General features: G+C 43.4%; 2 protein-coding genes across 3 annotated transcripts in view; both read left to right on the forward strand.

Annotated features, from left to right (window-relative positions):
* TTC28 (tetratricopeptide repeat domain 28) overlaps positions 1 to 4,216 on the forward strand; it is a 171,047-nt gene extending 166,831 nt beyond the window's left edge. Inside the window, exons 23-24 of the transcript XR_014573781.1 lie at positions 208 to 295; positions 836 to 4,216. The gene's annotated coding sequence lies outside the window, so the exon portion shown is untranslated. The remainder of the gene's footprint in view (positions 1 to 207; positions 296 to 835) is intronic.
* Positions 4,217 to 5,506: 1,290 nt separating this feature from the next.
* Positions 5,507 to 20,282, forward strand: part of PITPNB (phosphatidylinositol transfer protein beta) — a 31,142-nt gene continuing 16,366 nt past the window's right edge. For both annotated transcript variants that reach the window (XM_083803274.1, XM_083803273.1), the window contains exons 1-6: positions 5,507 to 5,633; positions 7,430 to 7,460; positions 8,320 to 8,465; positions 10,387 to 10,492; positions 11,429 to 11,503; positions 13,720 to 13,803. In XM_083803274.1, coding sequence (XP_083659400.1) covers positions 5,614 to 5,633; positions 7,430 to 7,460; positions 8,320 to 8,465; positions 10,387 to 10,492; positions 11,429 to 11,503; positions 13,720 to 13,803 — 462 coding nt within the window. In that variant the 5' untranslated portion in view covers positions 5,507 to 5,613. The remainder of the gene's footprint in view (positions 5,634 to 7,429; positions 7,461 to 8,319; positions 8,466 to 10,386; positions 10,493 to 11,428; positions 11,504 to 13,719; positions 13,804 to 20,282) is intronic.

The following is a 20,282-nucleotide window of genomic DNA, read 5'->3' on the forward strand; positions in this document are numbered from 1 at the left end:
CCTGGCAGGTGGCTTGGAATTTTGAAGTGTGACTAATGGGGTGACAGCTGTCCTCAACTTCTCCTGTGGAAATGAGGGGTTACTGAGAACTTAATGTATTTTTTATCAGAATGTAGCTCTGCTACAAATGATGACTGGAAGTTGCCTTTCCTTTTCCTGGTAGGTGGTGGAAACATCAGCATTTGCTCACTGTCTTTCTTGTTTTAGTCAGCAGCAAAACGACATGTAGGCTTGGAAGGAACTTCACGGACCACCTATTTCCACCCCTGCACTGTGGAAGGACCAAGTGCTGAAGGTACGATATATTTTCCCCACACCCTTTGCCATTTGAAACTTGCTTACTTAAATCTTCCCTCTGCTCCTGTGTTAAAGATGCCATTGTCCTTAAAGGAGGTGTTGGTGACCAGATGAAACTAACCAGAATTTGACTTTTTTACGGTCTCTGGAATTTTCATTGATGCCTCCCTCCCAGTTGTGTAAACGCCACCTCTGGCCCTGTTGATAGAAGACACAAACCGTGTCCTAGGTCATGAAACAGTAGGCTGTTTCTGGCCTACAGTCTCTACCCTCCAAGTCTTTGATGTGCTGAAAATGAGGTAACCTAAACCACATAAATCACTGCCAATTCCTGTCACTAATTCTTTTGAAAGGGACCGTTCCTGGCATGCTTCTGAAGTGTAGCCGATTCTCTGTATTTGAAGACATAGATGGTGCAGCTCCCCAGCAAGGGTTTTATAGATAGATGGCTGCCTCAGCTTAGTCATGCTCTTAGGATTACCTACAACCTGGTGGCACGTCCTGTCGTTGTTACTAAGACTCTGCCATTTTATCACAGAGATTCAAGAAAGCCCTGTTCCCTTCAGAGACATACTTCTAGAACAGCAAGTGTTGGAAGAAGTCAGCTCAGAACTGCAAAAAACAGAAGGAAGTTGTCTAAAAGCCTGACCTTGAACGTTTTTGTATCTAGTACTTAGTATGCCAATATGTATATGTATCAGGGACAGGTTGGAGCATTCTTTGAGTGTCCAGATGCACGCTCATGCTGTGGGTTGATGCACACTACCAGTAGCACATACCTGCGTGTGCCCTTCCCTCATCCTTCTGCCAGATGCGTGAAGCACAGCACACAGCTCTGCTCGTGCCAGCTCCCAGCTGGAAGCATTTGCTTCTCTCTGAGAACGGTCAGGGAGACTTGAAACACCCCAGCTCTCATTCCATCATATAATTTATCCCATGTGACCTCATTTTCTCATTATTTATGTACTCTCCAAAGAGAAGACCTTTTTTTTTTTATCCCTGTCAGAAAGAGTACTGTCCATCTTCTCTTACATGGTGACATCAACTGCGTGGGATCTTATTGGTAAATTACTGTGGCTGGTATTTCACTGGCCTCTGAGAAAGCCGTTCCACAGGGAACTGCAGCAAATGCTGCCTGTACAAATAAGAAGCATACAGGGGATTGTGCTGTCCCTACAAAGTCTCTCCCACATCTTCCTCTGAGAAGGCCTTGGAGAGGGGCATCAGTTTGCTGCCAGCCACTACAAAACAATCTGAGAGGTAGCCATCACAAACATCTTTTCTTCTCTGGGTTAGTCCTCAGACTTCCAGTGCTTTGTGGCTGTAAGAGAGCAGATGACAACATGTGCATTGCTATTCCAACATGTGGCCAGGACAGGAGGATATATCCTAAAAGATACTTCAGGGTGCAAATGGAAAAAGTCCAACTCTGGGTTAAGCACATGGGTACCCACACTGTACCTGAGCTTGCAGATCAGATAGGAGGACTCCAGCGACATAAATGTCAGAATTAGGGTATACTTACCTCACCTACACTGTTCCCAAGTCCCAAATCTATAACCTGTATGCTCAAGTGCAGAGCTTTGGTCTTCTGGCATAGAAGAGAGTGTTTAGATATTAAAAACAATAACAAGAAAACATGTTCTCATTCGCTGTTCATTGAATGAAAGTGTGTTTGCTGCTGTTACAAACCCCTGTTGTGTCACACCAGGGTCCTGGGAACTCAACAGAAGGGAAGAGTTGTTTCAGAGAGCTAGTTCACATCCCCTGCATTGGCAACCCAGCCCTGCAGCTTCTGCCTGTTACCCCTGCAGACAGATGCAGTTAGTTGTCCTGTTCTGCGATCGGTGGAAAGCTGTTAGAGCAAGAGCAGAACCTGCACTGCAGCACAGTACGGGAGACTGTAAGAGGGTCACATGCACTTCAGAAGTAGGCATGTTCCTAAGGTACAAGCCTTGTGCGGCACCATGTCCGTCACAGGACCTAACCTGATGTCTCACCTGATGTCTTCTAACTGCTGTACACAGAGGTCAAGCTGGGAATAAAACAGCCCTGCCTGTTGACCGAGCTCCTAGTGTGGTGGGCACTGGCCACGCATGCTTCTTCAGCAGGTCCCGTTACAGACCTCCTGCCACCATGCTCTTACATTTTAATGTCACCATCCCACGTCACATACATGCAAACCTGTGTTTAGGCAGCGGGACTCCAGTCAGTAAGCTCAATCTAACAAAAGCCAGGAGCTGCTGACGTGCTACTACACTGCCTGTATTTGATACCTGCGCGGGGTGAGCATAGGCCAGAGGGCTCCCATGAAGAACAGCTTGCTGAGGAAGCATCCTGTCCAGCAGCAGAGACCATGGTGAAATTGTATTTACAGGTCTGAAGTGGTTTGTCTGTATGCAGTGTCTGGAATCAGCAGGATGCAGCTACTCAGATGATACTATCGTGTGTGGTATGATCTGGATATAAACAAAGAGAATAAGGGTTTTGGAGGGAGCACACATTGCAGCTGGCTGAGTAAACAAAAGACAAATGTTGTCCATATGGGGAAAGAGCAGCAGCAGGGGACTACACTGAGCCAGGATTTTGAAAAAAACAAATAAAGGAAAATACAGAATGCTTGAGAACTTCGGGAAGCAGACTCTTAAAGCCCTACCACTGTGTCCTGGCACAGGCCTTTGTAATTTCTTTGCTTAATAAAACAAAGCCAGTAAAGGCAAAAGTCTGAGTGGCAGTTTCCATAGCATCCATCTTTCACATTGCGAGGGACTTGAATGAAAGTATGTTTTTATAGGCAGAGCATATTGAGGATGTTCTTTAAAGCCATTTAATTGTGGGAGGGTTGTCTGGCAACATTGAATTTCCCCATCTGAATCTCTACTCTCTTCTACTCTGTTGGAGATGATGTGTAAATGCATCATTAGTTCTAGTTACTGATGGACAAAACTTGGGAAAGATGGCTTCAAAGGGTGGACAAGGATGAGCCCATAAGTAGGGTCTGTGGCCCTTTTTGGGGAAAAGGATGAAATGCATACATGTGGGGACACGGACATTGATGCTGGAACAGGAGTCCACCGAGTGCAAAAATATACTGTTGCTACCCATAAACTAAAACTGTACATTTAAGTTTCCTGTGGGTTGAAAGCTGACAAATGTCCATTCAAAACAGCACTTTCTTTTGTCAGCAACAGGGCAGCATTATTCACAATGACAATCTTTGCAAGTGTAAACATTGTCAACTGTACCACAGCCAGACATATCTACATTTTTTGAGGAAGAATCATTTCCTTTCCAGAGTGCTAAACTATAAAGTTTTGCCCTCCCTTTGTCAGATCTTGTAGTGTTTGTTTTTCTGATTTACCTAGTCTTTTCTGTGGGCATCTCAAGCAGTGTTAAAGGAGAAGGAGCTAGTTAGCACAGCTGTGAAGAAAAATCTGAAAAATTTGAAAGCTAATGCTTGGAAACTGAAAAGCAAATTAGGACACTCAGAATGCATTATTTTCAACAGATACTGAGTTTTTACCCAAATCATGTTTTTTGAGCACCCAGAAACAGTGCTAGCCAGCTGCTTTGTTCCTAGGGCATCATTTTGCCACAGGTTATGCTTTAATTGCTATGGAAACAAGAATAACACTGAATACCACATGCAGAGGCATACCGGGGAAACTTGACCTTTTTTATCCTTTCTGTGCCCTGTGCTGAAGAGTCCCATATATCCCAGTGGTTTAGCTGAGAGCAGGGCTGGGCCCTTGTTCCAGGGACATGGTCATAGAGTCTCCTCATTTTTCTGTGCTCTAGCTCTGAATGGCCAAATTAGAACTGGGATTGTTTGTTTTATCATTTCCCCCCATTCAATGTCTCTAAGCTCCACCAAAAATTTCCAGCTAGTTTATCCTCACGTCTCACTGGCACCTGTGTTGTCCTCTTCATCTCCTTCATTGTCCCGTTTTGTCTCCAGCATTCAGCACTGCATGTCTCTGTAGTACCTGAGAGACTCCTATAGAAAGATTTGTTGTTATTAGAGAAATCACTACATGAACTCATAGAAGCTCTGCGTATTTCCCTTTTTGGATTAAAAACCTGAAGGTTTTGACTCTGAAAGCTTGCCCTTTTTTTTTCCCGTTTTTCCCATTTTTCTGTTGTCCCCACTTTGCTGTTTGTTATATTAAAAGAAATCTGTTGGATAAAAGGGCAGCTGGAGAGTTGATGCTCTTTCACACTACGGTGATAGCGTGGCCGCAGTGCAGGTGCCTCGGTGCAATCCCCTCCTGCCACCAACGGCCCTCAGCTGAGCGGCGCCACCCGCACGCGGTGCCCGGGCACACGCACCCCGCTGCGGGGGGGGGGGGGGGCTTCTCTCCACAGGGGCGCGCCGCAGGTTCTTTGCGGGCCGTCTCACTGGGTACTCTAGGGATTAATTTCAACCTTCTTTTCACGCCTCCGAAGTCTAAAACTTCTCGGCGTTTTTCTTCTTTCACTGTTTTTAACGAAAGACGGCGGTGTAACGCCACCGGCAGCCTGACGGACCGGAGGGCGCAGGCGGCTCTCGGCCCCGCAGCGGCCAAGCCCGCCCCACGCGGCGTGCTCCTCGCTTCGGCTCCCTTCTGCCCTCGTCTCCTGTGAGCGCGATGAAGCATAAAGGGAGCTCCTTCGCCAGAGGGCAGCGGCGGCTGTGGCAGCCGCGGCTCCCGGTGTTAAAGCCCCAAGGCCGCAGGGAAGCGCCGCCCTGCAGTCACCCTCAGCCGCGACGGGCCCGTTCTGCCTCCCGGGGGGCGGAACCGGCCCGCAGCTCCCGGCGGTGCCGGCGCGCCCTGCAGGAGGCCGCTCTCCCCGCGGCGCGCTGCACGAGGGCCTTCAGCACGGGCACCTTCACCCCTCTCCCTCCGCGGCCCTCCGCGGGCCCGAGGCCTGCTCGCGGCGGGGCCGCGCCTCAGGGCGCTGGGTGCCGCTGTGGGGGCGAGGCGGGGCGGTCTCCGGGGGGGGGGGGGGGGGCAGAGGGCGCCGCGAGCCGGGCGGTGCCGCCGGCGTCCCGCACGCACGGGGGGCGGGCCCGGGGCGGGCGGCGCGCCGCCATTGGCTGCCCCCGGGCGAGGCGCGGGCGCTGCCGGGAGCCGCGCGCCCTCGGATTGGCAGCGGCGGGCGCAAGCGCGTGGCGACCCCGCGCACGCCGGGGCGAGGGGCGGGTGCGGTGCCCCAGGGCGCGGCGGGATTGGGCGGGCCGGCCCGCGGGGGCGGGACTTCCCCCCGGAAGCGCGCGGTGCAGCATGGGCGGGCCGTGCCGGTCGCGCGTGCGCGGTGCGGGCCTGCGCGGGGAAGATGGTGCTGATCAAGGAGTTGTGAGTGCGGCCGGGGGTGGCGGGCACCGAGCGCTGGGCGCCTCCTGTGCGGCTCGGGGCCGGGGCCGGGGCCGGCGGGCGCTGCCGGCCGGGGCGGGTCCCGCTCGGGCCCCGTGGGGGCTCTCTTGGCCCCGCCGCGCCGGAAGCGCCCGTCCCGCCGGCGGGCCCAGCGCGGGGCCGCGCCGCATCGGCCGCTCCCTGGCGCGGCGGGGCCGGGCCGGGCTCCGTGCGGCGGGGTCGGGTCGGGCCGGGCCGGGCCTCCGCGCCTCGGGGCTCCTGGAGCGGCTCCGCGGCGGGCCCGGGGCGCTGCCGGCCGGGCGGGGCCCGCTCGGTGCCCGGCCGTGCCCTGGCGGCTGTGCGCGCACCCGGTCGCGGCCCCGCGGGCAGGCTCGGCCCGGCCGCTCGTCCCGACGGCCCTCCTGTCCGCACCGTTCCGGGCCGGGCTCCCCCGGGCTCGGGCGTTACGGCGGTGCCGGTGCCGCTGCGTGCGCGGAGCCCCGGGAGCTGGGCTGCCGGCGGGACCCGTCCTGCCCGGGGGCGTCGTTCCGGCAGCCCCTGCCCGTCCCGGTGCGGGTGCGAGCTCTGCCTTCAGAGCTGAAGCTTGCCGCCGTCTGAGGCGGGCCCTGCCTCTGAGCCTGGCTGTGTTTTTCCTCGGTTTTTCTTTGGCGAGTTCCCAACTGAGAGTGAAAGTATTTCAGCGAGGTGCACAGCTAGCCTGAGCCCCCAGAGTCCTCATCCAGTAAGCGTTAAGGAAGAAGTTGTAGGGAAACACCAACTTCTGGTGTGCTGGGACGGTTGTTTCTCTCTTCTCAAGGCTGCCGCGCGTTCCTCTGTGCGAGGGGAGCCAAGGGCACTCAGGCTGCTGAGGCCTTTTTCTGTAGTAGTTTAGAAACACCTAAACAAAAACGTGTCAAAACTACTGTTCTCAAACTGTGCAGCTATTAGGGGATAGAAAAAGTTGAATGAACTAACTGTAGCTCTTATAACTTTTTTCCTTCTAGAGCAGTGGGCAGGCTACGTTCGTATACGTTGCATCAAATTTTAATGGTCACTCAGTTTGTCACTAAAGGAGATAGCATCACTTCAAAGCCGTGGCATCCACGCAGTTGTTCTGTGATACTGTTTTGTAACTATGATAATTCGCGTCATCTTTGTCTGTATTATTATGTATGTTGAAACTGCAAAGTATTGTCTCTACAGTGCACTGTTGCTGTCAGAAATCAATTTCTGCATGCCCTCCTGCTGCCGTTAACTGTAGAGTTTATTGCGTTACAACTAAATTGCCTAAAATGCACCTGCTTTTGGCACCCAAATGAGATGTCAGCAGCGGTTGCTTCTGAATGATTCATAACTGCTGTAATTGCCAAAATTCATCTGTGGGCTCTGAGGGCCTGTCCATTTGTTCTCCTCTTAAATTGTACAGGCACGGCCGTTTGTTGTGTAACACGAAGAAAGCTGACACCCCAAAGTTCAAACAAATTCAACGCCATGCGAAGTTACAGTAGAGTTGGAAGCAGATCCTAGATTTCCTGTCTCTTTTGTGCAGCTTTTAATATTCTCACCCTGCTGCCTACCGCTCCCTTTATCACCTTTGTAACACGCTTGCTGTCGTTTTGATTTTACTTGGGCTTCCTGCATTATAGCCGTGCAGTTTTACTGTCGTATAGCGTTTCTGAAAAGAAAACTCAAGTTAACTCATTTTGACGCTTCTGTCTTCAATATATTTATTACAGTGCATGTCTGTTATCTGAAACCTAATTATTCATTTTAATTAATTTTCTCTCTTCTTCTTTTAGCCGAGTGGTTTTACCTTGCTCAGTGCAAGAGGTATGTCCTCATCCTGCCTGTCCTTGTTTTTGGGGGGATGGGTGGGAAGATGTCAGTGTATTGTTTGAATCTGATTAGCCTGGATCCAAGTGTTTCCTGTGCTGTGCGTCCGCCGCCCTGGCACATGTAAGATACTGCATGTGTAAGCCACCAGTCCAGCGGAGTTAACTATTGCAGATCAGTGAATTCCAAAGGAGGCAAGAGTCTTTAGTTTTTTTTCTGAGCCACTCCACGGCTTACAAGCAAGAGAAGAAAATTGTGCAACTCTGCACTGCAGCAGAATTTTCCTGCTGATCAAGGCATTCAGTGACTCCAAGCCTTTTCCTAAAGGCAAAGGTAGGAGCCATCTTCTGAGATCTGTGGCCAGCAATTTAAGTGACACTGAAATAGATTTAACTGAAACTTGCTCTGAAATGTCTAAACGTATTTCTGAGGGAAAAAGGTTGAACTGCCTACAGTTTCCATTTCATGGGACCTGTGAGGGCGGTATCTAGTTGGTTAAGAGTATAAATTTGGGAAGGTTGGTGCTGGAAATCAATCACTGTAAAATCTTGTAAACTGAAAATTTATACTTTACCAAGTTAAAAAGAACTTACATACTTTGCTTTTACTATGAGAAAAATGAAGAATAACAGATCTGGTGCTCTATACCAACACGTTGCGTTAGTGTGAAACAAGCTGTGTAAAAATCTGGTACTTGTGAACCACAGATAAGATAAGACAACGCTGGTAAAATTTACTAAAAACTTTTTCATTTATTTTTCTTTCCTAATCATTTTGCTTATTCTGTCAAATTCTCTATGCTTTGAATATTTTGTCTGACTTATATATTGAAATTTTGCTTCTCTTCACTTTTCAGTATCAAGTTGGTCAACTTTATTCTGTGGCAGAAGCTAGCAAAAATGAAACAGGAGGTGGTGAAGGAATTCAAGTCTTAAAAAATGAGCCTTACGAAAAGGATGGTGAAAAAGGACAATATACCCACAAAATCTATCACTTAAAGAGGTGAGAAAAACATAAACATGTATTGGTCAGGCAGTTAGTCTAAATGATCTTTGGATGTCCGTACCAACTAACTATTCTATTCTATTCTGGTCACTTGTTATTGATCCACAAGTGTTTAACCAGCTATTGCTTACTACTCTGGGGCACTTGTGTTTTTTTTACCACTCTTAAATTTGCTGAAATGTGCCTGAATGCTCTGGCAAAGAGTAATGGAAAACCATGCAAAATGCCTGATTCATGAACAGGCAAAAGCATCTCCAAGTACGAGTGATCTGAATTCTTAGCATATAGCCAAAATGATAGGTCAGTGTCAGGGATACTTCGTAGGATAGCCCAGAGGACAGGAATGTTGATATAGGGTAGAGAAAAGGAGATTGGTTATTGCATTATAAAGCAAGAATGTGTTTATTTGATCTGCTATTTAACATGAAGTTCTTGTTGCCTGAATATTGTTTTGTAAAACATTCTGTAAAGCATCTCGCAAGTTCTTGCAGTGTGGTAACTTTTTTCTAGGAGATAAAGAATAAGTTAAAAAGCATTTTTAGAAGTTACGTACACCACAGAGTGGGTAGAACCTGGTTATTTTGAGAACTGACCCAAACAGTGTTTGAACCCTTAGGGCTTAGTGGTTGATGTTAATCCAGAGGGCTGCAGTACCGAAAAGGGAGTCATATTGTTAAAGCTGTGAGGATTAGTATTCAAAATGTTTGTAATTTAGGGGTTTGGGGGAAGAATCTAAAAAATTAAAGAACTAAATACATTGAGTATGTCTGCTAATGGCTACTTGTGGGGGAGGCAGAAGGGTGACGTGGGAAATAAATGCTGAACAGTAGTACTGCTCAAAAGCATCTGCAAGTTATGGTGTGTCAGCAACGTGAGTATAAACATGAAAGCAAGCTCCCTTCTGGACTGCGTTATGCAGGATTGTTGCATGCAGTGTATGGGTGGTAACTCGTTTTGGTTGGCTTTGTGCACTGGACTTTCACATGTACGCAAGCTAGAGAGAAAATAGAGTATAGAAAGAAGTGTGGGCAGTATGATGTGTAGGAAATAACTGAAAGAATTGTTTGCTTATTCTAGAAAAGGAAAACTTCCAGATGAGTGGGACATAAGGTTCCTGCTATATAAAAAGGAATTATCAATTGGCAGTTTTTTGCCTTGAATCTGAAAGAAAAAAAAAGGACAGGAACTTACTCATCGTCTTTGGGGGAAACTGAGGAAAGAACACTTGCACAGACTGAACTCTGTCCATTCCTTATCCACATGAATACATGTAGTTTGTTTAAACTCATGTGCTTAAGGGTACCAGCCTCAAATACCCTGATAGGAAATACAAAATTTACCTTGTATGGAATTTTTTTTTTTTTTTCCAAACATCCAATTTTTGTCAACCGTCATGGGCATGGTATAGAGTAGAAGGGACATTTGTCAGAGGTGGTAATTCTGCTGTTGATGCTAAGCTGAAGTTTTTCTCTTCAAGCATGGCTGAAATAGCTGACTGGCCTTCCATCTAGGCTGCAGGCCAGCTGAGTTAGAGGCTTGCTTATTGCTGACCTCCACTTTTGCTAGAGTTTGGAGGTGAGATTCCTTGGGCAGTGCTGTCCCTCAGTGGTTGTCTCCACTATACTTGATGAGAAAAGAAAGCTTGTGTAGCACAACTTTCATTCTGATCAGTACATCCAAAATTATGCATCGCTCCCTGTTGATTATCTTGTGATTACCTTTACCAGTTTCTCTTAATTATTTTACGATCAGTAACATTGTTGGAGTTCCCGCATATTAGACTGTGGGTAACTTATACATCATACCCTTTAAAATGCTAAGGTAGGATGTGCCTTTCTTTTCAGAGCGGCAGAAATCGATGGGATGCTACAGTTGGCAAACATTTTTTAAAAATGTTGTTAATGTTTGTTTTTCACAGTAAAGTTCCTGGTTTTGTAAGGATGATTGCTCCAGAAGGCTCCCTGGTATTCCATGAGAAGGCTTGGAATGCGTACCCTTACTGTAGAACAAGTAGGTCCCACATTGTGTGACTGATGTTGTCACTGTTCAGGGATGGTCTTAAATGGTTTAGAAGAGTTGGTGCTATCGAGTAGAAAATATATTTCACATTTTGTTGATTTTGTGAGAACTCATGTTCTGAAAAGGAGATCTGCTTCTGAAGAACAACCTCAGTGAATCAGTTTACTGGTTCCTACAGAGTCTTTTTACGCAGTGTCCCTAGTACAAGACTGGAGAGCTGCCTCTTTCTTCAATTGTAGAACAGAGCCGGTTAGAAAAGTGTTTAATTCTTTATAGTCTGTAAGAATAACTGCTTTATTTCAATTCTTGTAATTGTGTAAGGTCTAAGAGTAAGCTCTGTTTTGTTTTTATTGAATAGTTTGTAGTAGTATATAATGAACTTAAAAGGTTATGTCTAGTAAGTTGTGTTCTGCTGACCTAATGTGTACAAATCCTGTTTGACTAATTTTGAATGTTTCTTGTTCTGTGACTTAGTAATTGTATGTGAGACTGTTCAGAAACTATTGTATCTAATAACATTTTTGTTTCCTTTTCAACTTCATTCCCTGTGTTTCCAATGACCAGTTGTGACAGTGAGTATTTTAGTTACTATCAGTGCTCTAATGTGTTTGTTTTTTTTTTGAAATACATTTTATGTTATTGCTGCTAGAATTGACTCTGACTCCAGCAAGCTAGCTTCAGCCAGTTATATTTGCCTTGCAAGGGTGCCTGGCATAGAGCAACTTGTTACTCTATATGTCTGCTACTTGGCTATAATTTGAACTGTAATTTGTCAGAGAAATGCTTTCATTTTTTTACATCATGTTTTGTATCTTTGCTTAATATTACGGCTCTATAAGTATAATTTTGTATTTATATAAAAATTTGTCTATACCGTCTGTCTAGAAGTTAAGCTGGGTGGGCATAATCAGACTCATGCTTTTTGATTTTAATTCTTACAGAATGAATACATGAAAGATGACTTCTTTATAAAAATTGAGACCTGGCATAAACCAGATTTGGGGACATTGGAGAACGTGAGTTGGGATTTGGATACATAGCTTTAGTAATATTTGCCACACATAGTCATCCAGATAAAGTATACTATTTCTGGTAATGGCAGGTAATTATAAAAAGTCAAAGCCCTACCTGTTAATAACATAAAACAAGAAAAGTATTATTCAAGTCCATCTAAAGTGGTCAAAGCTGTTTCACCTAAAGAGGTACGAGAACAAGAAAAGGTTTTCATTTTTTTATGTTGAGGTCAATGCAGATGGTTGATTCTCACCCAGATACTTAAAAAGGTTTTCAGTAAGTGGAGATTTTTAATTTCATGTTATTCTACTTTAGATAAGCTAGTGCTACTTTAGCAATTTTATCTGAAACCAGCTTTGTCAAGGACACATTATAGTTCATCTTCATATATTTTTTAGGGTTATTTTTTTGAGGCAGCTGCTGTAAATTTTCCAGGTTTGGTGATAGTCTCATTTTCCTCCCTGGTTCATTGAGTTCATGGGTCTCTTCAGGAGACCTCTTTATGTACAGTGACAAACCTATTTGTAGAGCAGCCACAAAGGAATAATTGTCAGTATATTTTCAGTGCTGGGATGAATTGCTTCAACCATAAAGAAAGGATCATAGAATCATAAAGGTTGGAAAAGCCCTCCAAAATTACCTGGTCCAACCATCCGTATAACCCACTAAACCATGTCCCTAAGTGTTGCGTCCAACTGTTCCTTAACACCCCAGGGACGGTGACTCCACCACCTCGTTGGGCAACCCATTCTAATGCCTAACTATTCTTTATGAGAAGAGATTTCTTCTAATTTCCTACCTAAAACTCTCCTGGTGCAACTTGAGGCCATTCCCTCTAGTCCTGTCACTGGTTACACGCGAGAAGAGGCCAACCCCCAGTTCCCCACAACTTCCTTTCAGGTAGTCGTAGAGAGCAATAAGGCCTTCCCTAAGCATCCTCTTCTCCAGACTAAACAACCCCAGTACTATGTGGATATGCTACACAGAAGGAGAGCATTTCTTATGCAGCTTTACTTGCTTTAATTTTAAGTGTAGTTATGCCTAACAGACTACACGTGTGTGGTGGTTTTACCTCGCCAGGCAGCTGAACTCCACCACAACCGCTCTCTCACTCCCCCTACTCAGAAGAGGAGGGAAGAAGAAGAGGAAAGAAACAACTCATGGGTTGAGATAAGAATAATTTAATTAAAGGGAAAATAATTATTAAGGGAAAATTGTTATTAATTTAACTAAAGGGAAAGGGAAAAAGGGGGGGGGGGGACAAGCAAAGGCTGTGTGGAAGTGCAGAGGAAAGAAATTACTCTCTACTTCCCACCAACGAGCGATGCTCGACCACGTCCTTGAAGCAGAGCCTCAATGCACATAGCCATTGTTCAGAAGGACAGACGTTTTCGCATGAGCCCACCCCTCCCCTCTTCTTCCTTTTTCCACCTTTTATTGCTGAGTGTGACATCATATGGTATGGAATATGGTTGGTTTAGGTCAGCTGCCCTGGTGATGTTCCTTCCTCCCCTCCTGCCCACCCCCAGCCCGCTGGCTCTGGGGGGGTTGCAGGGAGTCCTGATGCGGTGCCAGCACTGCTCAGCAGCAGACACAACACTGGTGTGATACCAGGGCTGTGCTGGCTACACGTGCAGAGCACAGCACTGTGTGGGCTGCCGCAGCTAAGGTTAACTCCATCCCAGTCAGACCCAGTACAACATGTGAAGTTTGTTACATCTTTAAACGTTTATGTACCTTCGTACCACATGCATTTCCTCCGGTGTGAACTAAAGGCAGGCTTATCATTTAGGGAACCTGCTAGATTTAGTCAGGTTATTGAAACCTTCCATGTTTGCACATTAGAACTTGTGAAGGCTTCTTTCTAGATTAAAAAGCTTGTCCAGGTTACTGAATGGGTAATATTTCTAATTAGAGCTTGAATTCTTTAGCTCTGATATCTGTAACGGAAGGATACAGATTAATCTTAAATCTAGGTCTCCTGAATGCACAGGAACTGAAGGCTTTGTGCTGGTTTAAAATTGGTTAGTGACTAAATTTGACTCTGGAATATAATTCCTTTTTAGAAAAGCAGAGGGAGAAAGGATAAGTTTTGAGAATACGTCTGTCTTTAGGAAGTCTAGAAAAAAATCATACATACTGCATGCATACACATTGTATGAGATAGACCACTTTGTTAGATGACAACATGAAAATCATTCATTTTTCTCCTTTGCAGGTGCACAATTTAGATCCAAACACATGGAAGAGTGTTGAAGTTGTCCATATTGACATTGCAGATAGAACTCAAGTAGAACCAGGAGTAAGTAAATGCTTTGATACTGGGATATGGTTGCAACATGCTTCTAATCCCACTGGTGCTTTTTGTTGGTTGTGAATAACCTAGAAGTGGTATGGATTTTATCTGACAGATAAATGAAAATTGGCTTGAATTGAATAATTCCTTCCTAAGTTCCACACTTAGCAATTGTGTTTACAACTTTAATTACTGAGTTTGACTTTTAGTTGCACAACTAAAAGTCATGAAGGGCAACAGACTTTTGGCACAGGTGTAGTTTTTACTTGTAGATAAAGTAATTGATCATGCAAGCATTTGTGTGCCCATCTTGGTTTGTGAAGCCAAGATCAAGAATCTACCCCATGTGTCCTGCATGACAGAGCATGGTATTTCCATCAAGCTGCTCTTGCACTTCTGCTGCTACTTTTGGCTAGAAATTCTTTAAATATTTCTGTCCCTCCACCCATCCTTCACTCTGGGGTTCAGGCAATCTCAAGAGGAACCATCAGGGTTTGCCGTTGAAATCTAGACTTATTTTTTTTATTTTTAAACTTCATTCATTAGAACAGTGCTGAAGAAATGAACTGCTTATTTTTTCTGAGAGCTGTGGAATTACTTGTTCATTTTCCTTTTAGTGATTGCTTTGGTGAGCATAAGCACCCTGGATATACCCAGAAATCTGTCCTTAAGAGTCTGTGGTTCTTTATCTGAGAATATGAAGTTTAATACCTTGATACAAGAAGGAAAAATTTAGGAGGAGAGATCTTATCAGTAAGAGCACGTGGTTACTCAGTGAAGTTGTATGCAGAACAAAGATAGTGTGTGGCGTCCGTGTAAGATTGCTTATGTGTGTGGTGGAAGTAGGCTGCTAGATGAAGAAGAGAGTGACAAAGTTCAGTGTTGGGAATGCACACTTTCAACTTGTCTTTTCAATTGGAATTTGTACAGAAAAGACGTGTGCTCTAAATCTGATTTTATCAAATTCTGCTGAAATAAATATGCAAAGATGTGTAGTTCAGCTTTATCTGGTGTGTTGAGATTTTGCTGACAGGACGACACTTAATGTTTGTAATAGTTCCCATTCTGTTCCCTCTATTGTCAGTTTTCTGTTATCCAGCTCACAGTGTGTATAATTGATCTGAATAAGAAGGTAGGATATGTTGGTTTATGCGACTTTAGAGGGTAGCTTCACTATACTTAAGTGCTTGTCCTACTTCCTTGCTCTTACTGTGGTTGCTTTTTATGCTTTTTTTTTTTCTACTGGAGTTGTGTGGTTTATTTAATTCTAACAGCTGGGCTGTTCTGTGTCTAATCATTTATTTCTGAAGAGTAGGAAAATGGTATGGTCTAGCACCGACACTTACCAATATGTGTTTATGTGATAACTTGCAGCCATTCTTGAAACTATTTAATTGTTATTTTCTAAAAATAAATTTGTGGATATCCAGCATTGTGGGAGCAGTCTTCTTTGCAGGAAAGTGAAGGAAGGAGGGAAAAGGCTATGGTATGTGAAGTGGAAAGGATTCTGCTTCATAAATTGCTATTTCTATCACCAACATAAGTGTATAACCTGCACTGTTGCTTAACTGATATTTAACAGATGATCTGTGGATTTACATGTATGAAAATACATTGTTTGGAGAATCTCCCTGTAAATCAAATTAAATGTGTCTTGCCTATTTTAATGCAGCGAGGAATCGTTTTGCTGCCCCTTGTTCTTTCAGACATTCCATATGACCTTAGAGCTGAACTGGCAGGTAAATGTATGTTGTGCATTCCCTATTCCATGCCTGGAATTGTGGCAGACAACTACAATGCTGTCATCTGTCAGAATGCTTGCTCGATCGCAGTATGTGTAAATAAAGGGTTGTGCTTATTACTAATGTTTGTTGAACTTAAGCATCTGTTCTGTTTGAAGTACTTTTAGTGAACAGCGCTGCTTGTGCTATGTGCACTCTTTAGAGTGCACACTATTAGATGACGTGGTCTGCCTTTACTGGTGCGTTTCCTTTGTACTGAAGGCTGACAGATGGTGGTATGCTAAAAGAAGCTATATTTTTGGCTCAGGACAAAGATCCATCTAACCCAGTATCCTGTTAGTGGCCAGTAGCAGATTCTTTGTGGAAGGATAAGAAACTTGGGAAGCAATAGCATATGAGAAGCTGAGAGGTTGTTATCTGTTTTTAAAGGGCTTGCAGACCCAGTGGCTGCATCTGCCCTGTTAATTAGCCACTTACGTTCCCATGAGCGCATCTAGTCCATTTTTGAAACCATTTATACTTACGACCTTTTTGGCATCATGAATTCTATGGAGAGTTGGGGAGGAGGAAGAATACCTTTTGCCTGCTTGATAATTTAATTAATTTTATGGGGGGAAAAAAAATTCCCTTTTTGTACTTTCTGCAGAACTTATCCTACAGACAATGATCAGACTTCCTTCATCCTCCGCCACCTCCTTTTTATCCTATCTTTCCAAGCCAAGGGTCCTCTATCTTTCAGTCCATCTTCATGTGGAAGTTCTTGGAACTATTTTCAGTACGTTATCCTTGTGGTTTTTTTTCCCTTTTGAATATTACAGAGTATCAAAACTGTGAGGTCAGAATGGCTTAAGCCAGATCCTCTGGTCATTTTTGATGTTTCTAACTTCTCCTCCTTTTCTAGTAACTCCTAATAATTTTTTTAGCTGTAGCTAAGTGCTCAGCGAGTATTTGAAAATTCAAAGTCACAGTAGAGTCTGTCATTGTGTAGGAATACTTGGGAATAATTTTCATCATGTGATTCAGATTTTCATTTCCATTTCATCTCCTAGACATGTAGTTTTGCAAATCCTGATGTTACCAAACAAAGAGTGGCTTTGTATTTAAAATTTTATACAAACTTAGATATAACCCTGAGTTATCTGTAGGCCGGCACCCTTTTCATTCCACTTGTTTGCCCCCCCTTTCCTAGATAGTTAGGAGTTTGTTTTACAGCAGAAATTCTCTTTGACGCAGACTTGTAGTCTCTTCTGTTACAAAAATCTGCAATTTCTGGCTTTTGTTTTCTCTGCCTTTACTGGTTATGAGTCCATGAGAAGACACTTTCAATTTATGTTAATGACTTAGGTTTGCTGTGAAATGTTTGTAATGGAACTTGAGTAATTTTTTGGGGAGTTTCAGATACCTGATAGTAACAAAATTGCCTGACCTGCTTGCTTTATGCCTTCAGAAAAGGCTTACGGTTTTGGAAATAAAATGTCCTGTATGAAAGCATTTACTGTTTTCTATACAGTCTCTTTGTCCAAAAGGTTTCCCCCTACAATTTCTTCCTGTTTGTTCAGTGATAGTAGAACATTGGCTTGTTCGCTCTATTGGGTGGTTTCTGAAGTCACTCACATGGTAGGCAATTTTTTAGTTGCCGTGTTTATTCTTCAGCCATTACCTTTCTAAGTGGCTGACTGTTTTTTTCTGGTGTACTGTGGTTTTTTTTAGGTGCACTGGGAAAAGGAATACTCAGTGTTGCCAAAGGAAAGTTTTATGTATGCATTTATTTTCCTGGTCACAGTTTGGCCTGGAAAAAGAATCCAAATGTACTAGTTCGTATAACATTACGACTGAAGGAATGGAACTGCATTTATAAGATCCAGCAATCTTGATAAAAGTTTTGATAAATATATTCAAGATTTTTTATCTTGTATTAGTGAGTGAACCTTGGCCAAGCCATTGTAGTATGACAGTTACTTTAGTTTCAGAACTGCAATCAGCATAAATACAGAAAATAGTAAATTTCTTTAGGATACTGATGTCATGCATGTACTAACTTGTGCTTATTTAAGTATGTATAGAAATAATTTGGCCAAAGTCTGTGGCTTTCTTCAGGTATACATTTAACCCTGGCATCTCTTAATCATCTCCAGTGTACGATCCAAGTAGCTTTGTGTGATTTGTATATAAAAATTATTTCCCAAGACAGTAAGACTTTTTAAAGAGTAAATTTTGGAAACAATTTGTAAGAAACTAGAGTGTAGTGAAAACAAAGAAATTGAAGTCAAGTTTATTGCCGTTTCTGTACAATGAAGAGAAAATTAAATATCTTGTTCTAGGTCATTTTGGATCTTCATTATATTACTTGAAACAAAATTCTAAAAATGCAATTTTATACAGATCAGTCAAATTATTTAATGCTGCATTAAGTACTAGAGATAAGGGTTGTCTGTTCAGTGTGCAGTACCATTCCTTGTTCTGTGGTTTCAAGAAATATAATGGAATATAGGAAATCTTTTTCTTGTGTAGTCTGTAAAAGAGTTAGAAGATTCTTGAGTGAAAGAGCTGGGTTTTTTGATAGCAAGGTGGATTTGTCCCAGTTTGGACTCAATTTATGATATAGGCATCTAAAAGGTCCATACTGCTAGTCCAGAAGCTTAGTATCTGTTGTGCATTTTGTTGATAATAGTCTTGGAACATCTTGGCTACATTGTGAAGTGGACTGTGTGTTAGCAAAAGGATCAGATTATACTTCTTAGTTACTTTTGAAGGATAAAAAAATGAAGAACATTTCTTTTGAAGAATGCCCAGTCAACTTAAACGTGATTTTTGTTGGACTTCAATTCTGTAGGGTTGTTTCATTTTGGCATCCAGGAGAGGCAGGTGTGGATGTATGGACTGGTGTTCAGCTGGTGGATGTTCTCTAGATGACTTGGGATCATGTGGTTATATCTTCATTTGGCAGTCATTTCTCAAGTCTTCTGAAGCTCTGCTTTCAAATTGCTGTGAGAGTTTACAGTCTAGCATACAAAACTACTGTGTATTGAAGATTGCTGCAATGGCTCTGGTCTCAAGTAATCAGTATTTTTATTCATCTGCTGCTGAGGAAAGCCCAGGGACTCCTAATACTTGAAAGATCCAGGGGATAGTAGATTCTGTAATGTCCTTGACTTGTTTGGAAATACATTAGTGATTAGGATTCGGGCATCAAAGTGACAGTGTTGTAGAGTACCTCTTGTGAAAGTCACAGTATGAATGGGCACCAGTGCTCTTTGGGATGCTGATATCCAGAGAAGTGTTGAAAACAGAGTGACTGCTTCAGGCCTGACTTTTTTTGCCCCAAAGTGTGTTTTCTCCTTCACCTTGTTGGACATTAATTGTTAGTAAAGAGCAAATGCCATTTAACTAAACCTACCAAAATATGCAAATGGTTTTTTTTTTTTGCGTATCAGTTATGTCCACAGTAGTGCTGGTGACTGTTTCATTTATGAGACTTGGGAATCATGCACTGAGCTGGGAATTTGACATACTTCCAGCCTGACTTTCTTCTTCTATCTTGATGTGAAAGAGGATTCACATGTCTGTGGGTCATAAAAGAGAAAAATACTAGTATGTTTTTCCTTCCACGGTCAACTTCGTGTAGTTTCTGCTAAATAATATTGGTAGTATGTGTGTTCTTCCATTTAAAGTTCAAAGAACTAATGCAATACGGAGTTGGAAGGCCTGAAATTGTATCTGCGTGTATCTTACACCTGTGTAGGTGGTGTTCAGGAAGCTTTTTTCATGAATTTGCAGATATCAGACTTGTGTCATTTTTATGTTATGTTCAGGAAGTTTTCCTAATATTATTCTATCTAGTATGTATGCTTTTGAGTTTTGTAATAATTAGTAGACTGAACTATGAGCTATCAGCAATACTGCTATTACTTTCATCAGGCCTTAATAATGAAAGGAAGTGGTATCACCGGTATAAAGTTGTTCCGAATGTATTGGTGCATCTTGGCATAACTTAGCTTCTGTTGATGGGCAAAGAATTGTAAAGAAACACGTGGTTTCTTGGTTTGTTGTGATTATTACTTTATTGTATGTGGTTGTTGTTCACAGTCTCTATTGCTTGTTGCATTCACATGTTGTATTGTGATTTTGAGCAGGAAGTGCATGTGAAACAGTATTTGTGTATTTCTTTGAAGAGTCTTAATTTGTCTATATTCTGACACTGCTGCCTAATGTGTGCCTGTCTAGCTTTCAAGAGGGCTTCAGTGTTTTCCAGCTGTAGTACTTGTTCCAACTGTTGCCTGTTTTTCTTCCTAAGAAGGAGTTGTTGCTGTCAGGAGTTAAGCTCTTGCTGCACAGATATTTTCCTTAAACTCTGCAAAGAACTATTGTTTATTTGTACCCTGGCTCTAGTCCAGTCTCCTTCCTTGCATGCTGGTAGGGTTTGTGTATTGAGAAGAGTTCCCACAATGCTCTGTTGTCCTTCTAGACTTCAATCTAGACAGATTTTTTTTCTGTCCTTAACCAGACTTGGTTTAAGTGATTCTTGAAAGCTCCTGTATGTGGTCTCTGGCATAGACAACTTTACCATGACTCATCTATTTTCTTTGAATTTTTATTTTTATACCTTTTACTGTAGATGGCATTTATTTCTGGTGTTTCCAACTGCACTTTTGTGTGGGTCCTAAATGCAAGAGCACAGTCACTTTCTACCTGTGTTTCTGTGCAATGAGAGGCTGGCAGGCAATGTCCGATCAGGTGGACTTG

Source organism: Anser anser, assembly GCF_964211835.1.
Source record: "Anser anser genome assembly, chromosome: 18".
Taxonomy (NCBI): Eukaryota; Metazoa; Chordata; class Aves; order Anseriformes; family Anatidae; genus Anser; species Anser anser.